Here is a 25,793-nt window from a genome sequence, read left to right as displayed (position 1 = left end):
GACAATAGCATACAGTTAGAAAAGAAAGAAAAATTGAGACATACAGGTTACCTTGATTTGATATCTTTCTAAACTCATTTGTGAAGAATGCTTCTAGTTCATCTCTCAGTTGAGACATGGTCTTCAGTAGTTGATCAAAAGCAACAGGAGAGCTATATGTGATGGGGTGAAAACTTGCAAATCCAGGAGCAGCTGAGACAGATGGAAAACTCTGCATAGAGATAAGAAACCAAAACTGTGGATGAGCAGGGATGACATTTAGTAAAAGGCACAAGTAAAAGTATAATAACTGACCCTAAGGAAAACTAACAACAAACAAATCTAATGAATTTTAATTACTTTCTGCAAAATTTTGATCTTTATCATATTTATGTAATTATGTCTCAGTACTGCTACCTGGAGAAAATGCACAGGATTATCTTTGTGTAAAAGCTCCTGTATCTGAGTGTCTTTTCTTCTTAATTCTGCAATCTCCTGCTCCAATTCCTTTATAATTTCCTCAGCTTGACTAACTGCAGCAGTCTCTTTAGATTTTATTAGCCATGTCAGCTCATAGTGCCTCTTCTCTAAGGATTTGATCAGCTCAGTGAAGATCCTGTCACCTTCACGCATAGCTGCTTGTGTAGATTGCTGTAAGGAAACACAGAAAGATTGAATCTTCCACTTCAAGGCCCTTTTTAAGTTGTTAATAAGACTGTTAATTGCGACTGATGCTGAAAACACTCTTTCACATACAAACTCACCTTGTAAGACTCCAGAGCTGTTTTAAGCTTTTGAAGCTCATTCTCTCTGTTCTGGATACCATGCTTCGCCTTATCCTGCATTTGCATTAACTGGATCTACACAGAAATGCACAACATTATTCAACCTAAATCCATTAAAGGCGAAATAAAGAGTATGATGTTTTCATAGCAGACATTGTGGAATTGTTGCTTTAATCATTGCATAACCTCCACTCTTCTAGAAAAACATTCCACTAAAATTTTGAGTGTCGGGCTTTATGATAAGATAAGATAATGTAACAGGTTTGACACTTTTTTGCACGGGCGGCACCATAAAGCACGGACACAAGGCGAGGGTAATTTATTTTGGAAAAATGGGGTAGGAAAGGGTTAAAAAGAGGAAGAAAGGAAAAAAAAGGGAAGGAAAGAGTGGATGTGTGATGTGCAGGTCGGTGAGCAGTGCCTAACTGGCGCCCCCCTCGCATGCCACTCTCTCATGCTCTACCGCATCACGTACTTTCTGGACCCTGGACTAAACTCCGCACCTTGCTTTTATAATGCGGAGCGAGCCCGAGATCCTATTAACGTTAATTATCACCAGCCGGCCTGAATAAGCAGCCCTGTCCTTTAGATTTGGGCGATCTTTATTAATCCCGAAGGAAATTGTCTCTCCAGTGGCTGCATACTTAAACGATACAAATACAATAGAATAAGAAGTAGATAAAAAAACAATATAAACAGATATAAATTGAATAATATATATATATATATATATATATATATATATATATATATATATATATTAAAAACCACAGACTGAACAGAAAGGTGCAGAATTGTTTCTTTTGTTTCAATTTAGATGTATGTTATTGCACTCAGGATTTATATTGCACATAATATTTGATATTGCATACAGAGTAGTAATGATATTGCACACCGGATATATATATATATATATATATATATATATATATATATATATATATATAGTAGCGTATTACCACCGGAAAGGATGTTGGAGAAACGAGTAACCTTAATTGCTGCCCAATGCAATGGCTGGGAGTACTTTATTTAACACACAGCATTTATAGCATGAGCAAGCCATTCACACAAGAACCATATCCAATTTAGCCTTGGCATAAACCGGAGCATATTTAACAGGTCACACACACCTAACACACACAATATGGCCGAAGCCATTAACCCAAACACATTTCCTCAACAGGGTAAACACACAGCAATGCATGATGATCGCCAGCCAAAACCCTGCCTACGCCACACTGCCCCCACCCGAGCTGTGACCATCCCGGGTCACAATGACGAACTCAGTCTCTGAGGCGTGACAGGTGGTTGGGGCTGGCATTGTAAACGCCGCAGTCCTTTTGCGGGGGAGCTCCTTTTGTGAAGCACGACCACCTGCGCCTGCCCATTCGACCGCACCCGGTAGACAACATCAGAGAGCTGAGCAATTACCGTACAGGGGCCGACCCAGTGAGACATAATCTTAGGCGAGAGCCCCCTTTTTCTTCCGGGGGAATACACCCAAACCTGCTCTCCAATAGCAAAATCTCGCCCTCGGCTGTGAGTGTCATAAACACGGCGCTGCTTTACACCGGTGTCTGCCAAGTGTTTACGTGCCAACTCGTGAACACAGAACAGTTTGTCTTTTAACGAACAAAAATAATCCAACCCAGGCTCGTGGGTAAGTCCAATTGGGGAGGTGGTCCGAACACCAGGTCCACAGGGGTGCGCAGCTCGCGGCCGAACATTAAAGCAGCTGGCATCAGCTGTGAGGACTCCTGCACCGCTGTGCGATATGCACAGAGCACGAGAGGCAAATGTTCGTCCCAATCTTTCTGCTGATCGCTGGTAAGCATGGCGAGTTGCGTTGTGAGCGTCCGATTGAACCGTTCCATGAGGCCGTCACTTTGCGGATGAAGGGGCGTGGGTGTCTTTTTCACCCTGAGGCGCTCGCACACCGCCGCAAACACCTCCGCCTCGAAGTTGCGCCCCTGATCACTGTGTAACTGCTTCGGGGGCGCCGAATCGGCTGAACACCTCATCCACCATCACTCGAGCTGTGGTGGAAGCGCTCTTGGCAGGAACAGCAAAAACCTCCGGCCATTTTGTGAAATAATCCATGGCCACTAGCACATAACGGTTCCCGCAATCGGAAATGGGAAACGGCCCAAGAATGTCCACGCCCATACGCTCCATAGATGCCCCCACCCGAAAGTCCTGCAGCGGTGCCCACGAGCGCTGGGTGGGGCCCTTCTTTGCCGTACAGGTGACAGAGTTCACTGTCCGTATGACAGCCCGGCCAGTAGAACCGAGCGCGCAACTGCCGCAGCGTTTCAGTCACCCTGAAGTGTCCCGAACCAGAATGCCCATGCACCAAACCCAGTACACACGTCCGCAAAGCCCGCGGCACTAGCAGCTGAAAGCATTCGCCCGTGCCGCATGGCCGTTAGTACAGTAAACCTTCATGCAACGCCAGGTGCGTAAACTGGGAGTGGAGAGCTTTTCCTTCTTTTTTGTTTTTTTTTCCAATTTTCTCCCCTAATTTTTTGTCGTGGCCAATTCCTCCCTGTCACTAGGGGACTCCCACAGTAAGGCTACTACTACCACTCAGTCGGGAGGGCGAAGACTATCCCGTGTTTCCTCTGAACCGCGTGATGTCAGCCAACCGCATCTTTTCGAACTGCTTGCTCACGCACCTGGGCGGAGTAGCACACTCATCGAAAAGCGCTAGCCACTCCTTCTGCGTGCGCGAGCTCACAGACGCCCCTGATTGGCTGTAGAGCCATGATTAATGTGGGAGCGCAAGTACCTCTCATCCCTCCCCCCTGAGAGCTCTCTCTGTGCGTAAGAGGAAAACAGCATCACCTGGGGTTCGAACCAGCGATCTCCAGATGATAGGGCAAGCACTTTACCACTGCGCCACTCGGAGGCCTGGAGAGCTTTTACTTCTAGCCCTAGATGAGCAATTGCAGTGTAATCCAGTCTCAGGCCCACTTTAACCCAACCCATTACCTTATGCAGGACCGGATCCTTTTCCTGCTCAAAAATAAGCTGATCCCGGTCCAGTTGTGGCAGAGGCGAAGGATGGACGTGCGAGATATGTCAGGATAATCGAGGATGGGTGACGTGACCAAGGCTTTACGCAACTGAGCGAAAGCACGCACATGCACACTGTCCCAGCGAAATGTCAGGTTCTTCCTCGTTAGCCTGTGCAGTGGGCTTGCGATCGTGGCGAAATCTTTCACAAACCGACGGTAATAAGAGGGTAACCCGAGGAAGGTGCATAGCTGCGACACATTTAGCGGTTCGGGCCAATCCTTTACCGCAACGATTTTGCCTGGATCGGTAGCAATCCCTTGGGCACTAATTATGTGACCCAGAAAAACGGTCTCTTTCAGCAACAGCTGGCACTTTCTGGGATTAAGCCGCAGGTTCGCACGCCTGATAGCCAGAAACACCTCGCATAGGTTAGCTAGCGCACCCTCAAACTCCCTTCCCGTGCACCAACAAATCATCCAGATAGACCACACAACGGTTGCGAGGAATATCTGCCAGCACTTTCTCCATCAACCGTTCAAAAGTAGCTGGAGCGTTACGTAGGCCGAAAGGCATGCGCCAAAGTTGCCATAGCCCTTGCCCGATCGAAAATGCGGTTTTAGGTCGTGCTTCAGGGGCGAGCTCTACTTGCCAGTACCCGCTACGCAGGTCCAACAAGCTAAACCAAGCCGAGCCCACAACATGTTCGAACGCATCATCTATCCGCGGCAACAGATAATCCTTGAGCTATACCTCGTTTAACCGCCGGTAATCAGAACTAAACCGCCAAGAATCGTCCTTTTTACACACGAGCACAACCGGTAAAGACCACGGTCCAGATGCTGGCTCAATGATACCTGAGTCGGCCATCTCACGCAGCTTCTGTTTGGCAAAGAAGCTGCGTTTCCCGTATGAGTGCACTCGCGCTCATCTACCGCGAAAATATTTGAGAATTCGTGTAGAAAGGACTTTAAAGTGTCGGTCTGTGTCTGACTCAACCCCGCACTGCTACGCTGCATAAGCTCGCCCAGTATACTCGCTCGGTCTGGCACCAGATGTTTACATGGTGCGACCACTGGAAGTTCCGCCCCCCGAGTGTGTGCTACCAACATGTGCGGCTGTGGTTTGGGTATTAAAAACCTAGCTAACCCGAAGTTACCACGCAGAGTTCCGTCATTTAAATTCAGCACCACACCCCACTTTTTTTAAATGTGCAACCCCAAAATGCACTCATCCTCTATGTCTCCCACAAAGATTTCATACGAATGAACACGCTCACCTACTTTCATTCGCGCTGTGCGACAAGCCCATATCTTCATGTAGCTCATAGAGATCGGTGGGAATGTTAAAGGCTGGGTACCGACCAAAAGTTAAATGCACTAGTTGGGAGAACAAAGATGGTTGTGGGAGGCGGCTTTCCCTCGGCGCCCCCCGGAACTAGTTTAAACGGCTGCTAGGGTACGCTGTCCTCTGTCCCGGGCCTTGAGATATGTTAGGTTCACTTACCGAGTGGCCCCGAGCTGCAGTAGGTTGCTCGGCTCTTTCGCCAGGATGGTCCGCCCTTATGGGTCCAGTGCGCTCGGCCTCGCGCAGCGCCTCAGAAAGGGAGGCTAGTGCCTCTAACCGAAAGTGGAGCGACTCCTGCATTTTTTTTTCTTAGCTGCTCTGCTACTTTGCCGGCCTACTTGGATCTTCTGTAGGTCCTCTATAGTGCGCTCTAACTCAATATCCTACATCCCACTTCTGACATTAATGTAGCATTTTACCGCCAGAAAGGATGTTGGAGAGACGAGTGAGCTTAATTGCTGCCCAATGCAATGGCTGGGAGTACTTTATTTAACACACAGTATGTATAGCATGAGCAGCACTATATTGCACATGATTTTCACAATATTGCATAATTAGTGGTTTTGCATTTGAAGTTTTATTGCTTATTCTGTCATGACAGTTCCCGAATGAATAGTCATAGAGTTTAATTGACACTGGTATAAATGATGGCCTGTGGCCATCAGTTTTAGGCTTTGGTAGTCTCAGTTTGTGGCTGAATGTGCTCCTGTATGACATCAGTGACTTGTGTAGGGGATGTAATGTATTGTCCATGATACTGAGAAGTTTCATTAGCATCCTCCTCTCAGATACCTCAACTAGAGACTCCAGCTCCACTCCAATGACAGAGCCCACTTTTCTGATGATCTTGTTAAGTCTGTTGGTATCAGCTGATTTTAATCCGCTACCCATCAGACTACAGCAGAGAAGATAATGCTAGAGACCACAGAATGGTAGAACATCTAAAGCATGGTTCTGCATACATTAAAAGATCTAAATCTCCTGAGAAAGTACAGGTGAAAGACCAGAAAGATAATGAAAGGACTTCAGACACCCTAACAACTGACCGTTTTCTCTGTTGCAGTCAGAAAAGGAGACTGTAGCCTGGACATGCTTACCTTATCAAGCGTGTTCTTGACTTGTCTAGATGTGGTGAAAAGTTTTACTTTACAATGAACAACGGTCAACAACTTTAGTTGCCTTCTATGGTTTTCTAGGAGTTTTGCTGTTGCTGAGTTTGGTGGTTAAATCTTTCATTTTAAGAATTTAGTTGTTGTACAAGCCATTGCAAAGGTTTTTGCTATCTCTTTGATTGATTATTTATATATATATATATATATATATATTTTTTTTTTTTTTTTTTTTTTTTTTTTTGCAACCTTATGACATCTTTCTTCAATTGCATAGACACCTCTTTGGACCTCATGTTGGGAGTTTGGGTGAACAGCTACCAAATGCAAATATAACACTTAGTCTCCTCCAGGCCTTTTATGTGGTTCATTAATTACCTGACCATGCATCTGCTTTTTATCCATTTATTGGCTGTTATTGCTGAATGGTTAACACCACACTTTTGTCAAACCCCTTGCATTAAAGCTGAAAGTCTTGACCTCTTTACATCAAACTTATATATGATGGTCTACAAAGGCTAAATCCCCCCCAAAAATTATTTGTTCCTACTGACCTGAATATAATGAATGCTAACAACATGCTAAAATAGTAGTTGTCTTAACTTCTGTAGATTGAGACTCTTAATGTACAGTAAAAGAGAGCTTTAAAGAAGAAGGCCACAACTGTCATAACACAGTCAATACTTTCTAAACTGGAAAGCCCTGTTATATAAGCTGGTCTTATTCTGGGAGCAAATATCTCAATTGCCTCTGACATTTTTAATGTTTTCCTTTATAGATGAATGGTACAGTTTGGTGAGTCATCTGTTGTAACTGGCTTCCATTAAGTGTGTGGACAGACAATAGATTATCAAAAGACTAAGGAGGGATTCCCAAAATTTTACCAGTGAAAAAATAGATAAGGCTCCAATCTGCTCCAAAGACATTTAGAGCATAAAGAATCTGTGTTTTGTGTTTACTTGTCTGACAACAAGAGCCATGCACATTGAAGTTGCGTAGTCATTAGATACAGACTCCAGCTTAAATGCTATTAGACGCTTTATGTGCAGAAGAGGCCAGGTGTCAGTCATGAGAAGTGATAATGGAACAAACTTTATAGGTGCTAAGATTGAATTGCATAAAGCTATCCAACAGTGAAATCAGTCAGAAATTGGAGGCGTCCTCATGCAAAAGGGGATACAATGAATATTCAATCCTCTTGCTGGGTCTCATTTCAGTGAAATATGGGAAAGGCAGATACTGTAAGATCAGTCAGAAAAATCTTGAGGTCCGTACTAAAAGAACAAACACTAAACGAATAAATTCCTGTGTGAGGTGAAAGCTATAATGAATGTCTATCATGCACGTTAGTTGTTCAGTTGTTGTTAAGACACGGAAGGATACAGAAAGTTGTGGAGAACACAAGTTTTTGACCGTGATACTGTAAGCTAAAGGATACAGTAAAATAGGTTGTTGTAACTGTAATTTACCAAAGCTACAGAACACAGCAAACGACTTGTCGTGACTACAGTGGATTTATGCAAGAAACTAACAACCGTTGTACTTTGATGTTAAAAATAAAACAAGAGACAAGATGAAAAGACATTTGGTTATAAACTTTCCTTTCAATGATTTTTGGAAGAAAAGAGAAAAATGATACAAGAAGATAGTTGCAGATGTCTGCTGGATCCGGGTAGGGAATGTCCTGCTGTAGGGGTTGGGTTCGGAGCAAAGGTCTGGTGGATTGCTGCTATTTTACCCTCATAGAATATTCTATTAAATTCCATGAAATTTTATTTAAATAGCGCTTTTAACAATCGTCATTGTCTTAAAAAAGTTTCACTTAATAAAAAGAAAAATTTATGGAAGTGTGTATAAGTGAAAAAAAAAATGTGTTTAGATAATAATGAGATTGTCCCTGATAAGCAAGCCAAGGGGGTTGGCAATGGTGGCAAACAAAAAAACTTCCTGAGATGACATTAAGAGTACATAATAACATCATGTGTGTTAGGCAGCTGGAAGTTCAGTATAACAGAAGTTAGGTAGGTAGTTCTTCTCTGGATGCCTCAAGATCTTTGTAGAGTTGGCCTCTGCCTACTGCAGCGGGCACAATCTCCAGGTGCATTGAGGTGGGTAGATAAAGAAAGATCAGATGGAAAAGGATCAGATGGAAAACAAACGTAGATGCTGTTCAGGATATTAGCAGCACTAGATAGAAGTGTGAATTTAGATGTACTGAAGTACGAGATTATGGGATGAATGTGGCAAAGTCCGAGAGGATAAAGCAGAAGAAGCCAGTGGGTTAAGTAAAAGAGGATATTGTGGAGTTTGCCAGAATTACAAGTTGCTGGGCGAGCTGTGGCGAGTGATGACATATAGTTATTCATTTGTGCTGTTCCAAATCTTTCTTTTTCTCTCTCTCTGTATACTTATTTTGAAATAGACTTATTAAAAATAACCTTTAAGTCAGTGTAAAATCTCTGTCTCTCTCTCTCTCTCTCTCTCACTCTCTCAATGATAATGTGTTTCACAGAGGGAAGGCAAATCATGCAATTAAACATAATAGCAGGTGGAAATATTATAACTGCAAACACATCCACTAATAAAACTTCTCAAGTAAACTGGATATATGTGAAATATGTACTTAAATACTGTAACACTGTACTAAGTTACCACTAGTTACCTGATTCTCAGCTTGTGCTGCTGCAGCTGATACTGTATCATGTCCTTTATGAAGATCCATGGTACACGACATGCAGATACACTGCTGGTCAGTGCGACAGTAAACATCCAGCAGTTTGTAATGCTGATAGCAGATCTGCTCCTGGTGTCGTCTGGAGACTTCGAATGGATTATATCTCTTAAATGCAGGAGATATATACTGAGGCTGGGCTTGAGGTTCACAGAAAGTAGAAGAAGTAACTTGAAAAGTTGTTTTAAATAGATTCTTCGTTACTTTATTCACATCAGTGTTACTCATACCATGCCTTGGAGTAAAGGCTTGGAGTTTACATTGAGGGCAGCTATAGACTCCCTTCTGATTCTCCTGATCCCAACAGCAAATACTACAGATCCTACAGGCCCTGTGTCCACAGGGAAGAGTTACTGGATCTTTGAGTAGATGCAGACAGACCGAACAACTGACCTGAAGCGGAGCCACTGGAATATTTGCTTCTGCCATTTTAACGAGAAAGAAACTCACACACAGCTTACATACTGTAGGAGGCTTACACTTCTTTGTTCAGTCCACAAAGGCTGTGTGAAAAACAGGTGTGTCTGAAAAAGTGACTCACCTGTTTTAACTTGCAAACCATAAAGAAACACATGACTGTTCTCGAAACTAAAACCAGAAATGAAACTAATCCACACAGAGTGAACAGGAACAGAGTTTAACTTTCGTTTCTGTTAAAGTGAGATTTAAATTGATAGGTATGTGACAGAATTGACTTTAACTACTATTATTTAAATCTAAACTTGCGGTCAGTACAATTAGTGCACTATGTGGACCAGTAAAACCCAACCAAATCACTAAAAACAAACAAATAAAAAACAGCAATAATAAATCTAATTTGACTTTAATTTTAATTTACCACATTTTATTTTCATTTTTAAGAAAATCTGTTTTGTACTCCAAAAAGCAGCAGCAAAGTGATAACACTACTTAAATAGTGAGACAACCCAAAAAGAAGAAAAAATGTGAGAGAAAGAGTTTGTGGGTTTAAAAACAGTAACCCTAAGGTAACCCCAACCCCTACCCCCCCCCCAATAAAAAACTGCAAACTGCATGTTCACAAAGAAAACACATGATAAATGTTAAAGTATATTTAAATGCATTTTAATGTCAGTCAGTTGTACATTAACACAGATGCAGCTTAGACGCCGTGTTTTGTTTTTTTTTCATTATACTGGGCATCCTCCTCATAAAAAAAAAGCATTAAGCAAATAAGTAAGCAAAGAAAGAGTAGCATTTAGTAATGTGCAAGAGATGCTTGTAAAAAAAGAATATTAAAAGTTTTACTTACATGTATATAAATTTAAAGGTTCAGCACAGTCATTACAGGTTTTTTTATAATGTGTTGAAAAGTTTTTAATCCGGTTCCAGTAATTTCAGATTTTCTTAGTTGTTATTGATGCTTGATGCAGGCCAATAATTTGACCTTTCTGAAATGGTAACTTCTGGAAGCAGTGTACTTCAGGGGTATAATGTCCCTCATAGTGTCTTGAAAACAACCAATTTGTTGCTGCTTAATCCACTTGAATCAAAGCTATAACTTTGTAAATGAATCAAAGCTATAACACCATATTTTTTTCATTAATTTTTTTTTCATAATTTTAAATTTTTTACATTTTTTTGTCAACTTCATAACAGCTTGTTTAATTCATCTTAATATCAGCTCAATAAACACATCAGTACAATGGTAATTCTTTGTATGTCCATGTCTGCCTGTCATTAACACAGTTTTTAGTTTGTCAGGGTCATAATCTTTGACACTTTTATAAATCTTTCTGGATAACAAAAATATTTAGATTTAGTTGCAGGAAAAAAACATAGTTTATTATGTGCATTTTAAGACAGCCTGGGTGACTAGTTCAAACACATTGGAATACGATATTCCAGTACATAATCCAGTCTTTTGTGGAGGTACTTGACCACAAAAAAAGAAAAAGACAAAAAAAAACAAGAAAAACACAACCAAGCACATGCATATAAGTAAACGCATGAATTATATAATTATAAAGAATATGTTGATTACATCATATAATTTATTATTTATAGTACTTATAGGAAAATAAATTAAAACACACAAAACACACACACGCGCACACAAAAAAAGAAAAAAAAAGGGTTAGACCCTTAAACTTTGTTTTTTCCTGAATTAATAACGACAAAGTCAGGACCAAAAACAAAAATACCAGAACATAGAAAACTTTCACATGTATACTTATCAGAGGCCAGTTTGCTTAACCAGATCCATGTCATCTTTCACCGTACCAAATTTGAAATTCAAATGCTCACTTTTCTTCAAGGTGATCAAAACTGAGTGATGTTTGTCTCTCTTCCACAAATGGATATGGACAGTATTCCTGATCCTGTGAGGCACACTTCAAAATTCTCTCCCTTAAACTTGTCCCCGTAGATACACTTTCCACCGAGCTATCCTGTATTATTACCCTAAAAAAAAACACACAATACTGATGAAATGAAATAAAATTATTAACAGTTTATTTAGAGGACTTGAAAGGATCATCAACATAAATAAAAATGAATTAAATTGTTTCTCCTTTTATTTCCTGTTATTAATAATCAGAATAAAAATGTGTACATTAAAAAAAAAAATCAAATAAAAGTTGGAAAAAATAATGTAAAGCTAATTTTTTTATAGAAATATTGGAACACACATACAAAGGATTCTCGCACCTTACACACACACACACACACATGCATCAAAACTCATGGAAACCAGCTCAATTAAGACTCGCGATTAAGGCTCCAACAAAACATTTAGAGCGTCTGGACTAATTCTTAATTTTCAGAAATTTACTGGAAAAATTAAAAATAATAAAAACTTAGACGATACAGGTAGCCTCCTTTACAATACTCTTTTCAAGATGTGCAATTAATATGCCTTGCCGTTCAAATAGAAGAGACAGAATGTAGATGTCACTGGTGTTGCACCACTAAGTAGGTACAGTAGGAGAGGTAGGGAGATATGCTAAACATGATCTAGCAAACAGAGAAAGCCACCATTGTGCAATGTAGGTGTAATGTTTTAAAAGGTATGTGACTTGCCCCTGGGGTATATATTTTAAAAAATAATGAAAAATAAAATACACAGTAAGTTATCGAACACCGCTTATAATTCAATCTGCTTCAGGGCTGCTTCATCATAACTGACCCTGTCCCCTGATCTCAGCTATCCTACTTTAATATACAAAATAACTAAACAAAAAAAAAACAACAACAAAAAAAAATCTTACTACGGTACTATAGAGTGATAAAAAGTGGACAGGTCATAAATGCTGCCTAATTGGACAGTAAGGCTGGTGCCAGGACAGAATAAACCAGTTGGTTTGAAAAGGGGTGTACAAAATGTGCAGGACAGTACAAATTTGACTAAATCAATAAAAACATTGGCTACTGTAAAGCACAACATTATACCAAAGGACAAAGTTATAATGTTTATTTAATTGCAATAGAAGATAGTTATTATATAACAATGTGCAGTGTGTGTGTGTGTGTGTGAGAGAGAGAGAGAGAGAGAGAGAGAGAGAGAGAGAGAGAGAGACTTACACTGAAAATCTCTCTTTTGTTGTTCAGGGATGGGGACTGGAGGTGGGGTAACTACAGAAACAAACAATGCAGTAACAAAGTTATGTAAAAAAAAAAATCAACAACAAGGTTTTACAAGAATGTAACTATACTGACTCTATACCAAAACTATTTTACAAATAGCCCTGTACATAATAAAATAACTACAGTCTATCAAATCAGTGATTAGAATGGCTTATTCTTTATATATATATATATATATATATATATATATATATATATATTATTTATATATATCTTTATATATATATATTTTTTTTATATATATATATATATATATATATACTTCCTTTTTGACAGTTGTCTTATTTAATGTCTTTTCTATTTAATGCCTTGTGTATAGTTTAACATGTGCGCTATATTAGGAAATTTGACTTGACTTAGCATGGAATATATACCTAAATCTTTTAAAGCACTCATGCATAGATAAAAATAACAATCATTAAAGGACTGTATTTTATGACTGAATCAGTCAAGATTTAGGTTAAATCATAGCACAGAGACAGCGCTAGTTAAAGTGGCAAATGACCAAATATACTATAGCATACTAAAGTGATGTTTGGTGTTCAGCATGTACAGTAAAAACATGTACACATATTCCACTTTAACACCCCGAGACCCTGCCTCTACCGTTGTCATGTACACATGTACATTGCAGTTTCTTTATTAGGATCTTAACCTAATTAATATCTTCAAACAGGAATACGTTTGGCACAAAAGTTATACATAATAATAAGAATCATACAAGTATATAGACGATGTAGCTGGAAGATGTCACATCCTTATATTGAAAGCTTGTAATAATTCAGTGGTTCAGTAAAATAACAAAAAACTTTTTTTTAATATGCAAAAAAATTAATATTAAAATTATTATAAAACCTAAAGTTATGCCATATATGAAGTCACATTTAAGTGCTTGGCTTTTGGGCTTTTGTGTAGTTAGCAATGTCGACGTGCACCTCGAGGGTCGGGTTTGTTTTTCTTGCTGGGTTTAATACCCGTCTCTGTGTGCATGTTCTGTCCGTGCTTGATAGGTTTCCTACAGGTACTCCGATTTCCTCCCACAGTCCAAAGACATGCAGGTTAGGCTAATTGGCATTCCCAAACAGCCCGTAGTTTGTGAATGAGTTGGTGAGTGTGTGTACTTTATAACCCAAGTCTCATGACTTGTGCAACCCTGAATGCAGGATAAAGCGGTATAGATGAGTGACTGAGTGAGTGAGCATTAGTGTAAGGTTTTTCCTATGTATATAAATGTAAAACTAAGATAATTAAAAAATGCTTACCCATTTTTCTGAAGGAGAATCCCCCAAAATTATTTGCCAAATCTGCGAATGTAAATGCACTTGTTGAATCAAATGAAAAATGAAAAGGTGCATCTGTGATGGAGAGAAAAGAGACATAAAACAAAAGTCACAATCATAAAATGCCAGGTCATAAAGACTTGCAGTAGTAGTAGTAATAGGATTAATTTATTTCATTCTTTTCGTAACTTGACTTTTCTTAATGAGACACATTTTTGAGAAATGTTTATTAGTTTGGATTTGATCTGGTTGTGAAACATTATTCTTCCAAAGCACAAACATGAACTACATCAAATTCAAAATTCAAATTCAAATTCAAATTTTATTTGTCACATACACAGTCATACACAGTACGATATGCAGTGAAATGCTTATACGACCGCCGGTGACCTTAAAAAGAAAATAAAAAAACTATATATAAGGAATAAATATTAATAAAAGAAATAAAATACAAAAGAAAATAAATGTAACTAGTAAAATAAACAAACTGTACAAATAAGGGCATGTAAAAATATCACAAAATATAGAATATAGGAATATGGGGGGGAAAATATATATATAAAAATTTTAAAATGTTTTAAAGTGGCATTAAAATGTCTTAAAGTGTCAGAGTGGCAAAGTGTCAAAGTGTCATGTGCAATGGCAGGTAAACATGTATTGTATACATAGTGTAATGTAAAGTTCAACTACTATACAGTACATAGAAGAAGCCTATGTTTACACAAATCTGTTTACACATCACATGCTTTCTACACAACATACCTTTAAACTATTATCCACAAGTGCCCCTCTTCATCCCCTCTTTCTGCTCTGTCCTCTCTGACTGCTGATATGATGATATATTTTATAATGGTAAAATATCAGCAATTCCCCAGACCTTTACAGCCTCTACAAACCCTTCCTCTAGATGCATACCGCTGAGTATCTGCCAATTTTTAAACAACCACTACAGACCTACTGTAGCAGTTTCTATAATATTTGGATGAATCTTTAACCCCTTCCAAAAAACTGAAATAAATGAATAAATAAATAAAAAAGCTACACCTTGAGTTGTAGTTGAGTTAGCTGGTGTTTGAACTTTGTGGGTCTTTGTATGGAGGTCAAATTGACAGTCATAACCAGATGTAACAGGCCTAGAGCAGCTCTCCTTGGTTTTATTATGCCTGTTGCCTTCAATCTGAAACAAAAAAAAACCTTTCTGAGAAATATAAAATAGTGTAGCATAACTATGAAGGACAATTACTAACAACAATACATCATTTGCAACTTTAAGCCTGTATTTGGAGTCTGTTGAGCATGGTGCTTTTTGGTATTTATTAATGCTGAATAACATTTTTAAAAGCATTGAACCTTAAAACCGAGATAAATTTTTTTTTTTTTTTTTAGTAAATAAAACTTAATGTGAATACATCTTAAAATGTCCACTTATTATTAACATTTGAAAACCTTGTAGTATACATTTTATGGCCATTAACTATTATATTTATTTGTGATTCTTCCCCAAATTGTTACCAAAAAGTTGGAAGCACACAAATGTATAGAATGCCTTTGTACTGTACTGTATGCTGTAGCATTATCATGGGTGTCACTAGACCCCTTCTACTGGGGAACATGCTCTAACAGTGATATGCTGACCCCAGTACACTCTTTGTTTTAACAAGCTTCTGTGTTTGCCCGTAGATTAATTTGAAATTATAATAACAGGAAAGAAGGATTTTTTTTCCAATTTGAAATGCCAAAGCAACACAGTTTAATAAAAAAATAAACAAGGGAGTCTATATATTATTAGAACTTAATGGCTCTAAGCATTATAATTTTACTTCATTCAGAGACCAAAAACCGCTCCAACATGACACACCTCTGTGTGTAAAATGAGCTCGATGGAAAAATTCAAGTGGTCAGACCTGACCTCAATCCTACTAAACATAATTTATATAAACTGAAACGCAGACTGTATATAAACACCAAACATCAGCTAATGTCACTAATGCTGACGGATGCTGAATCTGGTAACAAATTCTAAAAATGTGTTTATTTATATTTATTTATTATTTTTCATTTGTTATTTTATTTATTTGTTTAATGTTTTTTATTATATTACTTTTTTACATTAACCTGCTTGTATTTAAAATTCTTTTGTGACACTCACCACTGCTTGCTGGACGTCTGAACTGGGCTCAGCCTTTACATCACTACTATCACCACAAAAAGGCTTCAGAATGCTCTCGGCCTTTCTCTCCTCCTTCAATATTATCTTTTTCTCCCAGGCATGACTGCCAGACTTTATTTCCTTAGTATCACCACTGGATTTAACTGAGAGACATTAGACATTTACTTTACAATTAAATCAATACTGCACGTCTTAAAATACTCAGGATGCGCACAAATTACTTGAGTGGGAGGGATAATTAGATGGAATCATTCTCACAAGTGATAAATAATATACATTGCTTATCTCTAATAGATACAATGAATTAAAAAACTTTGTTCACAGATACAATTATAATACAATATTTTAGCCTGTATCAAAAGGATTTAACATACACAGTATGAGCTGTTATGTTGGATGTTATTGCTGCTTCTTGGACGACACACATTTCAATTTCTTCAGAAGTTATATAGGTTTTTGCACACTTTATAAAATTATACCTATACCTTAAATAAAGATTAAAGTGGGACTTCAGGTGGCTAACCAAAAAAAAAAAAAAAAGAATTTGCCCTACCATTTAGAGATTGCAGGTTCAAATGCCCATTATACCACAGCACCCCATAGCCAAGAGTCCTAGGGAGCAAAATTGCCTGTGCTCTCAGAGGTTAAGGGGTGGTACTTGTAATTCCACACCCATCATAGGAATTTTAATCAATCATGGACATCTGTGGGATCACACAAATGGAGAAGGAAGATAGCATTCTCCATCCAGTGTTATGATACCCACTAAGTGTGTAAATAACCAGTTGGTTATCTGCTTTTACTTCTAAGCAGCTCTACCTTCATGTCTGCTCTACTTAGTCCACAGCCACAGTTTACGCATTGCTAAGTTAGGGTCCGGGTTCGATTCCCGGCCAGGCTCTGTGTGCATGGAGTTTACATGTTCTCCCCATGCCTGGTGGGTTTCCTCCAGGTACTCCAGTTTTCTCCCACAGTCCAAAGACATGTAGGTTAGGCTAATTGGTGGTCCCAAATTGCCCGTAATGTGTGAATGAGAGTGTAAATGTGTGTGTGTGTGCCCTGTGATGGATTGGCACCCTGTCCATGGTGTACCCTGCCTCGTGCCCTAATCCTCTGGGATAGCCTCCAGGTCCCAGCGACCCTGAATACAGGATAAAGCGGTATAGAAAATGAATGGGTGTGAGTGAGATTTGCCTGAAAATCTTAACCTGCTTTCAGTCTGCTCCTGTTAGGTAACTCAAGCTGCAAGGCAATCAGCGTGAATGCGCCATACCTGGCAGCAAGTTTATTTAAAGATCCTGATACCTCTGCACTTCATGCAATCATTTAGGTAGCACCGGTAAGGTATTAAGGCTAAATGAAAAAAAAAAGGAAAAGAAAGAATGCCAGATAGAAGTCGAGAGACAGAGGCAAAGAGCCAGCCTCCCTAAACACCGGTGAGAGAGAAAGTGAGAGAGAGAGAGCCTTATTAGTTTTCAGAGCCCCGTCTGTTCTCGCGTAGATAGCGAAGCTCTGTTCATTTGGTGTTTTCAGTTTTCTTTTGTTTCCTTTTAAGTTCCTAATTAATAATCTCACGCTATCTCCAAACAGAAAGGTCATCCCATGCGTATCATAAGCACTCACCCAAACTCACCCTATTTGATTGACCCCCTCTAAACCTCTGCATTAGGGTTCTTATAAACGTTATAACATCTCGTGGTGCGGCTCTTCATATCACACCACGCAACAGCCTAAGTTTCCCTTAGGTCCATTTTTTACCTTGTGCCATATGTTCAACCAATATCTGATCATTTGGCTTGCTTATTAACCTTGTACTCTGGTTTTGTCTGTTTGCTTATGCTCCTGTCTCAATTTATATAAAAAAAAACATGCAATTTTGCAGCAATGTATGGAAAAATATGAATTTATTAGTATTAATGGTTTACATTTTCAAATTCTAAAAACAAAGTTTTGAGAAGTTTACCTTCAGGTGATATCTTCTTTAACTCGCTGTTAAAGAATGTTTCTAGTTTCTCTCTCAGCTGAGACACAGATTTCAAGACTTCATCAAAAGCAAGAGAAAAGCTGTATGTGATGGTGGAGGAATCTGCAGATCCAGGAGCAGTTGAGACAGACTGAAAACTCTATATAGAGAAAAACAATAGAGACCAATGTCTATGGATGACCTTTGACAACACTTATGTATGACACGCATATGCAACAGGAAAACTGGCAACATACAAAACCTATGAGTTTGAATTATGTTCTCCAAAATTGACAAATTAGTATCTCCTTTATGGGATTATCCCTCAGGGCTGTTACCTGGAGAAACTGGACAGGATTTTTTCTGGATGAAAGCTCCTGAAGCTGATCATCTCTCCTCCTCAGTTCTGCAATTTCCTGCTCCAGTTGCTTCATAACTTCTTCAGCTCGACTCACTTCAGCTTTTTCTTGAGCTCTGATTAGCGCCGTCAGCCGAGTAAAAAACTTCATACTTTCTTTAACAGCTGTTTGTGCAGAGGACTGTTAGAAGACGAACAATGGGCGTGTGGGTAAATAAATAGTAATAAGAAAGTAAAGAAGTTGGTGAGAAGAGTCTAATTGATCCTGGACCAGCACCTTCAGCTCCAAACTTACTGTGTAAGACGTCATAGCCGTCCTCAGCTTCTGAAGCTCCTTCTCTCTGTCAAGGATTTTCTGCTTGGATTGTCTCCGCAGCTCAAATAGTTGCTGCTATACAGAAACACAGCACATTATTTAAAAATAAATGTAACAAATAAACTGCTTGACTCCAAAATGAGATTTTGAAAGTTTTGAGAAGAATGTTAAAAAATAAAGAAGTTTTACGAGCTGCTAGATTTCTTATTTCATTTTTATTTGTCACAATGATGTTTAACAGCATACAGTAAATGGCAAAATCAATTTTCCTTGTTATATCAGTGTGACTTTTGTATGATTTTGCAAGATAAAATGATTCCATCTTCTATAGTTTTATTTATATTTTCTTCCTCACAGTGGACAAATCTGCCTTTAGTTATGTTTGTGGCAATGCAAACGTGCAATATAATATGAATAATGTTAAAAGAATGCAGCAAACTCTTATCTTATTAGGGCACAAGCACGAAAAGGGCCCTATTGTTTTCCTATGGAGTATTTTTTTTTTCCTACCATTTTGGGATTTTTGTAGGTCTTAAGATGCTCAAAAACTCATGAAAATTGGCAGACAGGTTAGAATCTGCTGCCATGTTGCTCTTTGCCCTTACACAAGATTTTGCTGTGTAGCTCATACACACTTGTATAAAGTATATGCATGCAAAACTTGAGCTCATTGAGCTGAACTAATTTACCATTGCATGTCAGGGGATCAATTTAACAGGAAGTCGATTATTTTGTGTCGTTTGCCAAAATGCACTTAAAGGGATTTGATTTACTCTCCCTAGGGTTAGGAATTTAATATTAATTCAGTCTTAAGTAGTTGTTGATAAAAATTGTAACACATTACCTGTTTCTCAGCTCGTCCTGCTGCAGCTGATACTGTATCGTGTCCTTTATGTTGATCCATGGCACACAACATGCAGATACACTGCTGGTCAGTGCGACAGTAAACCTCTAGCAGTTTGTCATGCTGAGAGCAGATCTGCTCCTGGAGTCGTCTGGAGGCTTCCACCAGCTTGTGCTTCTTAAAGGCAGGAGATTTATAGTGAGGCTGGAGGTGAGTCTCACAGAAAGAGGCCAGACACACCAGACAGGACTTGATGGCTTTGTGTTTTCTCTCAGTGCAGAAATCACAATCCACAACTTCTGGTCCAGCTAAAGACTGAGCAGGAGGTGTAGTTTGTAGTCTTGCCTTCTTCAGTGTCTCCACTACTTCAGCCAGAACAGTGTTTTTGCTCACAGCAGGTCTTGAAGTGAAGGTTTCTTTACATTGAGGACATCTATAGACTTTCTTCTGATCCTCCTGATCCCAGCAGATATTAATACACTCCATACAGAAACTGTGTCCACAGAGAAGAGCTACTGGATCCTTGAGTAGATCAAGACAGATTAAACAGCTGAACTGATCTGGAGCCACTAAAATATTTGCCTCTTCCATTTTCTTGTAAAAAAAAAACTCTCAGTCAGAAACAGTAGCTTGCACTTCTCGAATCAAATTATAAAAGCTGTGTAAAAAACAGGCGTGTCTGAAAACATGATTCATTTGTTTTAAATTACAACACACTTGTTTTTTAGAAAGAGCTAATGATGTAATCCTGTACCTGCAACACCTCACATAATGAAACACCTTACAGAAATGAAACTGATCCACAGCCAGACTGAAACTCGTGACAGAGTTGTTTAACTTTCATTTCTGTGAAGGTAAGATTAAATTGCTACTGTAGGTGTGTAAAAAAACTGAGTTGACTCATTGTATTTACTGTAAAACTAACGCAATAAGCAATTAACCCAAAGTTTTTAAAAGGTGGCCTTCTAAAGTATTGTGGCGTGGGCGGGGCGGCGGCTGACGACCAGCATGCCTTGCGGGGATGTCGGTGTGTTTACCATATTGGGGAAAGGTGTTTTGGTTAGTGGCTTCGGCCCTGTTTGTGTGTGTGGGGGTGTGACGTGTGAAATGTGCTCTGGCTCAGGCTGAAGCTGAATTGGATATAGGTTCCTGAGTGAAGGTGCTGCTCATGCCATACCTGCTGTGTGCCTAATAAAGTACTCCCAGCCATTGCATTGGGCAGCAAATAAGCTCACTCGTCTCTCCAGCATTCTTTCCGGCGTAAAAACGCTACATTGGTGTCAGAAGTGGGATGGAGAGTAACGGGTTCGAGCGCACAACGGAGGACCTTCTGAAAATCCAAGCGGGCCGCCGAGTAGCGGAGCGACTTCTCGCAAAGAAGCGCTTTCCCGACGGCGCTAAAGCGAGCACACCACGGCAACCAACGCGGAGCGGCGAGGTGAAAATCCCGGCACTGGAGCTCGGGGCAGAGGCAAACGTTGCGCCGGCGCCAGCTACAGCTCCGTGCGCCATCAGCCGGCGAGGCGACAGCGCGGGTGACCGTAAGGAGGCTGAGCGCGCTGAGCTCATAATGGCGGCACATCACGGCGAAAGAGCCGAGCGACCGCCCGCAGCTCAGTGGCGCTCGGTAGGTGAACCTAGTCGGGGACAGGGCTACCCGTCGCGGCTAGGCCTCGACACCGCTTTCGGAGATTACGTGCCGAAGCCAGGGACCGCCGGACTACCGCTGCAACGTTCTCAGGCCTGAGGGACAGCGTACACCAGCAGCCGCTAAACTAGCGCCGGGAGGACGCTTGGTAAGCCGCGCTGGGCTTTACATCGACTGTGTGCTGGACGGCGTTTTACTGCGGGCGCTCGTGGACACCGGCTCCACTGTTTCGATGCTGCGCTCTGGATTACTGGGGCAAAGCAAGCGTGTTTGCGGACGGCCTGATCCTGCCTTCAACATCCGCACCGTTGCTGGGGGCTACGTGAAGGTACGGGCGTGTCGCACAGCGCGAGTCCAGGTGGGTGGACGAACTTATTCCCACGGGTTCGTTGTGGGGAATGTCGAGGAGGACTGCGTTTTGGGGTTGGACATTTTGGATAGATGGGGTGCGGTGCTGAACTTGTCCAGCGGAACTCTGCGTGGTAACTTCGGGGTAGCCAGATTGCTTGGACCCAAACCACAGCCGGACAGGTTAGCAGCACACACCCGGGGGGCGGAACTTCCGGTAGCAGACAGAGCGGGAAATCTACACGCTAACACCGGCGCTTTACCTCGCCGGCCGGGCAGCAAAGTGCGTGGCCGGTACTGCGAGCGAGTGGAGCGCCGTGTCGACGAACCCTCGACGCAGAACGTTCCCCCCGTGCAGTCCTCCAGGCCCTCCGGTGGTGATCAGCCGTCCGGGCCAGCGTGCAGCTGTGTTACTGCATCACCCAGAGCGTCACCCGCAGTCGCTCCGCCGGTCTCACAGCTGAACTGTGAACCGCTCATCGCCAGGCAGAAGGGCCCCACCCAGCGCTCGCGGGCACCGCTGCAAGACTTTCGGGTGGGGGCACCTATGGGGCGAATGGGCGTGGACACTCACAGCCAGGGGCGAGATTTTGCTGCTGGCGAGCAGGTGTGGGTGTGTTCCTCCGGAAGGAGGAGAAAGGGGGCTCTCGGCCGGGCGTGTGTCTCACTGGGTGGGCCCCTGTACGGTGATAGCTCGGCTCTCCGATGTCATCTACCGGGTGCGGTTGGCAGGGCGGGCACGAGTTTTGCTCCACCGGGACCGTCTTGCGCCTTGCCAGCCGCACGCCGGGGAAACATCGAACTCTGTGGAGGCCGGACCGCCTCAGGACTATGTTCGCGTTCATCCCTCACCTGCCAAAGGACGCCGGCGTTCCCACCGCCAGCGCCGACCGCCTCCACGCCTCCGAAACAAAGTTCGTCATGGTGACCAGGGACGGTCACAGCTTGGGTGGGGGCAGTGTGGCGTGGGCGGGGCGGCGGCTGACGACCAGCATGCCTTGCGGGGATGTCGGTGTGTTCACCATGATGGGGAAAGGTGTTTGGGTTAGTGGCTTCGGCCCTGTTTGTGTGTGTGGGGGTGTGTGACGTGTGAAATGTGCTCTAGTTCAGGCTGAAGCTGAATTGGATGTAGGTTATGTAGGTTCCTGAGTGAAGGTACTGCTCATGCTATTCACGCTGTGTGCCTAATAAAGTACTCCCAGCCATTGCATTGGGCAGCAAATAAGCTCACTCGTTTCTCCACCATCCTTTACGACGTAAAAACGTTACAGTATTAATTATACAGCAATATTAAAATGAATCTGTATTGTATGCATGTGTGGCATTTTGAATAAGGTAAATAAATTCAGGTGGCATGGTGACTTAGTTGTTAGCTCCGTCATATCACTTTTTTAAAATCTGGCTTTTGGATTGTGTGCGTGGTTGTGAAGATTTAATCTACTTTCGATGTTTGTTGGTTTTACTCTGAGTACTTTGGTTACCTCCCACATTCCAAAGACGTGCAGTGTAGGCTGACTGGTGTTTCAAAATTGCCCATAGTGGATGATGAGTGTGTGTGTGCTTGTGCCCAACCAAGATGTATCCTACTTATGAATAGGTAGCAGTTTAACAAATAAACCCTATTGTTTTAATACAAGAAAAAAATACTGATTTTGATTAGATTTAACTTTGTCACCAGTGTTGGGTGTAACGTGTTGCAAAGTAACATGTAAGAGTACTTACTTACTTACTTTTTTGATGTTACGAGTAATCTAAAGCATTATGTCCACCATAGTTACTCAAAGGTTTTTAGTTACTTTTTCAAAAATGTAATCCGTTATTCAGACAATTTATGCAATCCATGAGCCAGACAGCAGTTATTTCCAATCCGTTCTTGTGTGTATAAAAGTCGTCCTACAAGCCCCGCCCCCAATAACCCGCCCTCCTCTGTTATGACCGTGTTGAAAGATGAAAACCTAATCACTGTGCCAAAACTCGCAGTTAACGGATTATGGGCCAAACTTTACTGAGTGATAATGGTAGAGTAATTATAAAGGTCTTGACTAAAACAACATGCATGAGGAATCACAAAGGAGTTTTCAATTTCTGCAATAGAAAAGTACTCGAACTAGTTACTTTTATCAGAAAGCAATGCTGTAATGTAACTCATTCATTTTTAATGGCATTAGTTCTGTAATGTAATTAGTTACTTTAAAAAGTAACATCACTCAACACGTTTTGTCACTGTGCAACTGCATGTACAAAACTAATCCAAAACAAAAATTTGCAAATTTGCAGTTAACTGGAAGTGGTAAATTTACAATTGATAACAAAAAAGTATGTTGGGGCCATGCATGTGTATGGGTGTGGATGTTTAATGCAGAGGAGGTGTAGCAGATATCATTAAATAATATACATGGTGTATATTTAAATATACACAAAATATATGGTGCTAATTTAATTGTTCAAACACTGTGCAAGGTTAAGAAATATTTATTTATTTAGAGAACGGTATACATGTAACATGCTGAATAAAATATGCAGAGACTGCAGAGTGTGGAGCACTGTAGAGTGTGAGAGGTGAAGGTCTCATTAGTTGGTGATCTGCAGGTTTCTTACTTTGGCTCGGTCCTAAATCAGGGACAAAAGAAAAGAGTCGGTATAATGGAGTTGTATAAAGGAGAAAAATCTAAAAACATTTAGAAAAATTCTAAACATACTATTATATATTAAAATTGAAGAAAAATCTTTATGTTTGTCATAATGAGGATGTAAATGTAAAAAAAAAAAAAAACTTTCATAATGATTTATCAAAATGCCTTGATCATTATCAGAATGAGTCCAAGAAAGAGGGAGAGATGCTTACACTGAAACATTTTCTTTAGTGGATCAGAACTAGAAGATTTCGAAAAACCAAAGGGAACTACAGAAACACAAACAATTATAGCTACAATCAGTTACAAGGTTAATACAGTTACTTCACAAAAAAAAAAAACTTTTACATTATTTGAAATGGAATTAATCAGCTGAAATGCCTGTGTGTATGTATGTGCATGTATGTGAGAGTAAGCAATTTATTTTAATAAATAAATAAATGCTTCTTATTTTAAGGCCCATGAGTTTGCTGCCAGTTCAGCTTTTTTTGCTGACCACTTTCGGTATGTCCTGACAACTGACATGTCATTGAAGCTGCAGTTTTGCTGCTGTTAGGCCCTTGAGCAAGGCCCTTAACCCTCAACTGCTCAGATGTGTAATGAGATAAAAATGTAAGTCGCTCTGGATAAGTTCCTCCTTTAACTCTTCTCCTTCCCCGTTTTTTTCTAAATAAAATTACCCATTTTCCGGTAAGACTTCACCTCATGTTTGTGGTGCTGCCCGTGCACAAAGAGCGAACCCATTACAACATCAAATGTAATGTTTTAAACTGATTCATTTTGATAAATTTTTAAACAACACCTTTGTAACGCTAGTAGTGTAATGTTATTGACATTGGTAACTGTAATTAAATTACATGCATTTAAAATGTAATGCTTTACATTACTGCGTAATCAGGAAAAGTAATTAGATTACAGTAGTGCCTTATACCCAACTCTGTTTACAAGGTTAATGCAGTTACTTTAAACAACAGAAAACATCTGACCTATATTTCAAATGCAGTTAATCAGCTGGAGTATATGTGTGTGTGTGTGTGTGTGTGTGTGTGTGTGTGTGTGTGTGTGCGTGTGTGTGTGTGTGTGTGTGAGAGAGAGAAAGAGTGAGAGAGAGTGAATGAGAGATAGAGAGAGATCAAAAATCCTCTGTGGTGCGGGGATGGAAAATAGCATAATGCAATAAACTTATGAACTTTTATATATACCACTGCAAAAAAATCTGTATCTTATGTTTTGTTTTTGTTTTTTTTGTTTTTTTGTATTGGTAAGATAACCAGATTGGTTTATTTTTTTGTGAACTGCTGACAAAATTTCTCCTATAAATATTGTTATATTATCATAAGGTCATGGAATATTTGCAGAGCTTTAATAACTCAAATAAAACAAAATGCAAATAATTTGTAAACAAATTGTGTTAAAGCTTTGGCTAAATAATATTAAGGAAGCAGTGTCTCTGGAATATCCCCGATTTGCAATTACAGCTTTTATGTGTTTTGGCTCTCTACCAGTTTTTCACATTGCTGTTGGGTACCTTTATACCACTATTTTTCCAAAAAAAACAAACAGCTCAGCTTTGCTTGATGGTTTGTGACCCTCCATCTTCTTCTGAAAGACTATATACAGTCTTATGCAAAGGTTTGGGCATGCCTTGTTAAATAAAAGATTTT

The 25,793-nt window shown here is 40.3% G+C and overlaps 2 protein-coding genes across 2 annotated transcripts in view; both read right to left on the bottom strand.

Moving 5' to 3' along the window:
* LOC128520151 (tripartite motif-containing protein 29-like) overlaps positions 1-9,504 on the bottom strand; it is a 29,433-nt gene extending 19,929 nt beyond the window's left edge. Inside the window, exons 1-4 of the mRNA XM_053494238.1 lie at positions 8,898-9,504; positions 744-839; positions 397-630; positions 52-211 (exon numbers count right to left, since the gene is read on the bottom strand). Of these exons, the coding sequence (XP_053350213.1) occupies positions 52-211; positions 397-630; positions 744-839; positions 8,898-9,395 (988 nt within the window). The 5' untranslated portion in view covers positions 9,396-9,504. The remainder of the gene's footprint in view (positions 1-51; positions 212-396; positions 631-743; positions 840-8,897) is intronic.
* Positions 9,505-10,120: 616 nt separating this feature from the next.
* On the bottom strand, positions 10,121-20,091 carry LOC128520146 (E3 ubiquitin/ISG15 ligase TRIM25-like). The gene is made up of 9 exons (XM_053494224.1): positions 19,501-20,091; positions 18,636-18,728; positions 18,321-18,521; positions 17,983-18,142; positions 15,999-16,162; positions 14,894-15,026; positions 13,832-13,924; positions 12,507-12,557; positions 10,121-11,387 (listed from the first exon to the last, which is right to left on the bottom strand). Exons 1-9 carry the CDS (start codon positions 20,089-20,091, stop codon positions 11,383-11,385), a joined length of 1,491 nt encoding a protein of 496 aa, XP_053350199.1. The 3' UTR covers positions 10,121-11,382.
* Between the last annotated feature and the right edge of the window lie 5,702 nt (positions 20,092-25,793).

This window comes from Clarias gariepinus, chromosome 1, assembly GCF_024256425.1.
Source record: "Clarias gariepinus isolate MV-2021 ecotype Netherlands chromosome 1, CGAR_prim_01v2, whole genome shotgun sequence".
Lineage (NCBI taxonomy): Eukaryota > Metazoa > Chordata > Actinopteri > Siluriformes > Clariidae > Clarias > Clarias gariepinus.
Note: the sequence above shows the minus strand (reverse complement) of the source record. Positions and strands in the feature narration are given on the sequence as shown.

Coding starts and splice junctions, on each gene's coding strand:
- LOC128520146 (XM_053494224.1), bottom strand. CDS start 20,091: ATGGAAGAGGCAAATATTTTAGTGGCTCCAGATCAGTTCAGCTGTTTA. Junction 16,163..17,982: donor AAAGAAGATATCACCTGAAG/GTAAACTTCTCA, acceptor AATGTCTCTCAG/TTAAATCCAGTGGTGATACT. Junction 12,558..13,831: donor ATTCTCCTTCAGAAAAATGG/GTAAGCATTTTT, acceptor TTGTTTCTGTAG/TTACCCCACCTCCAGTCCCC.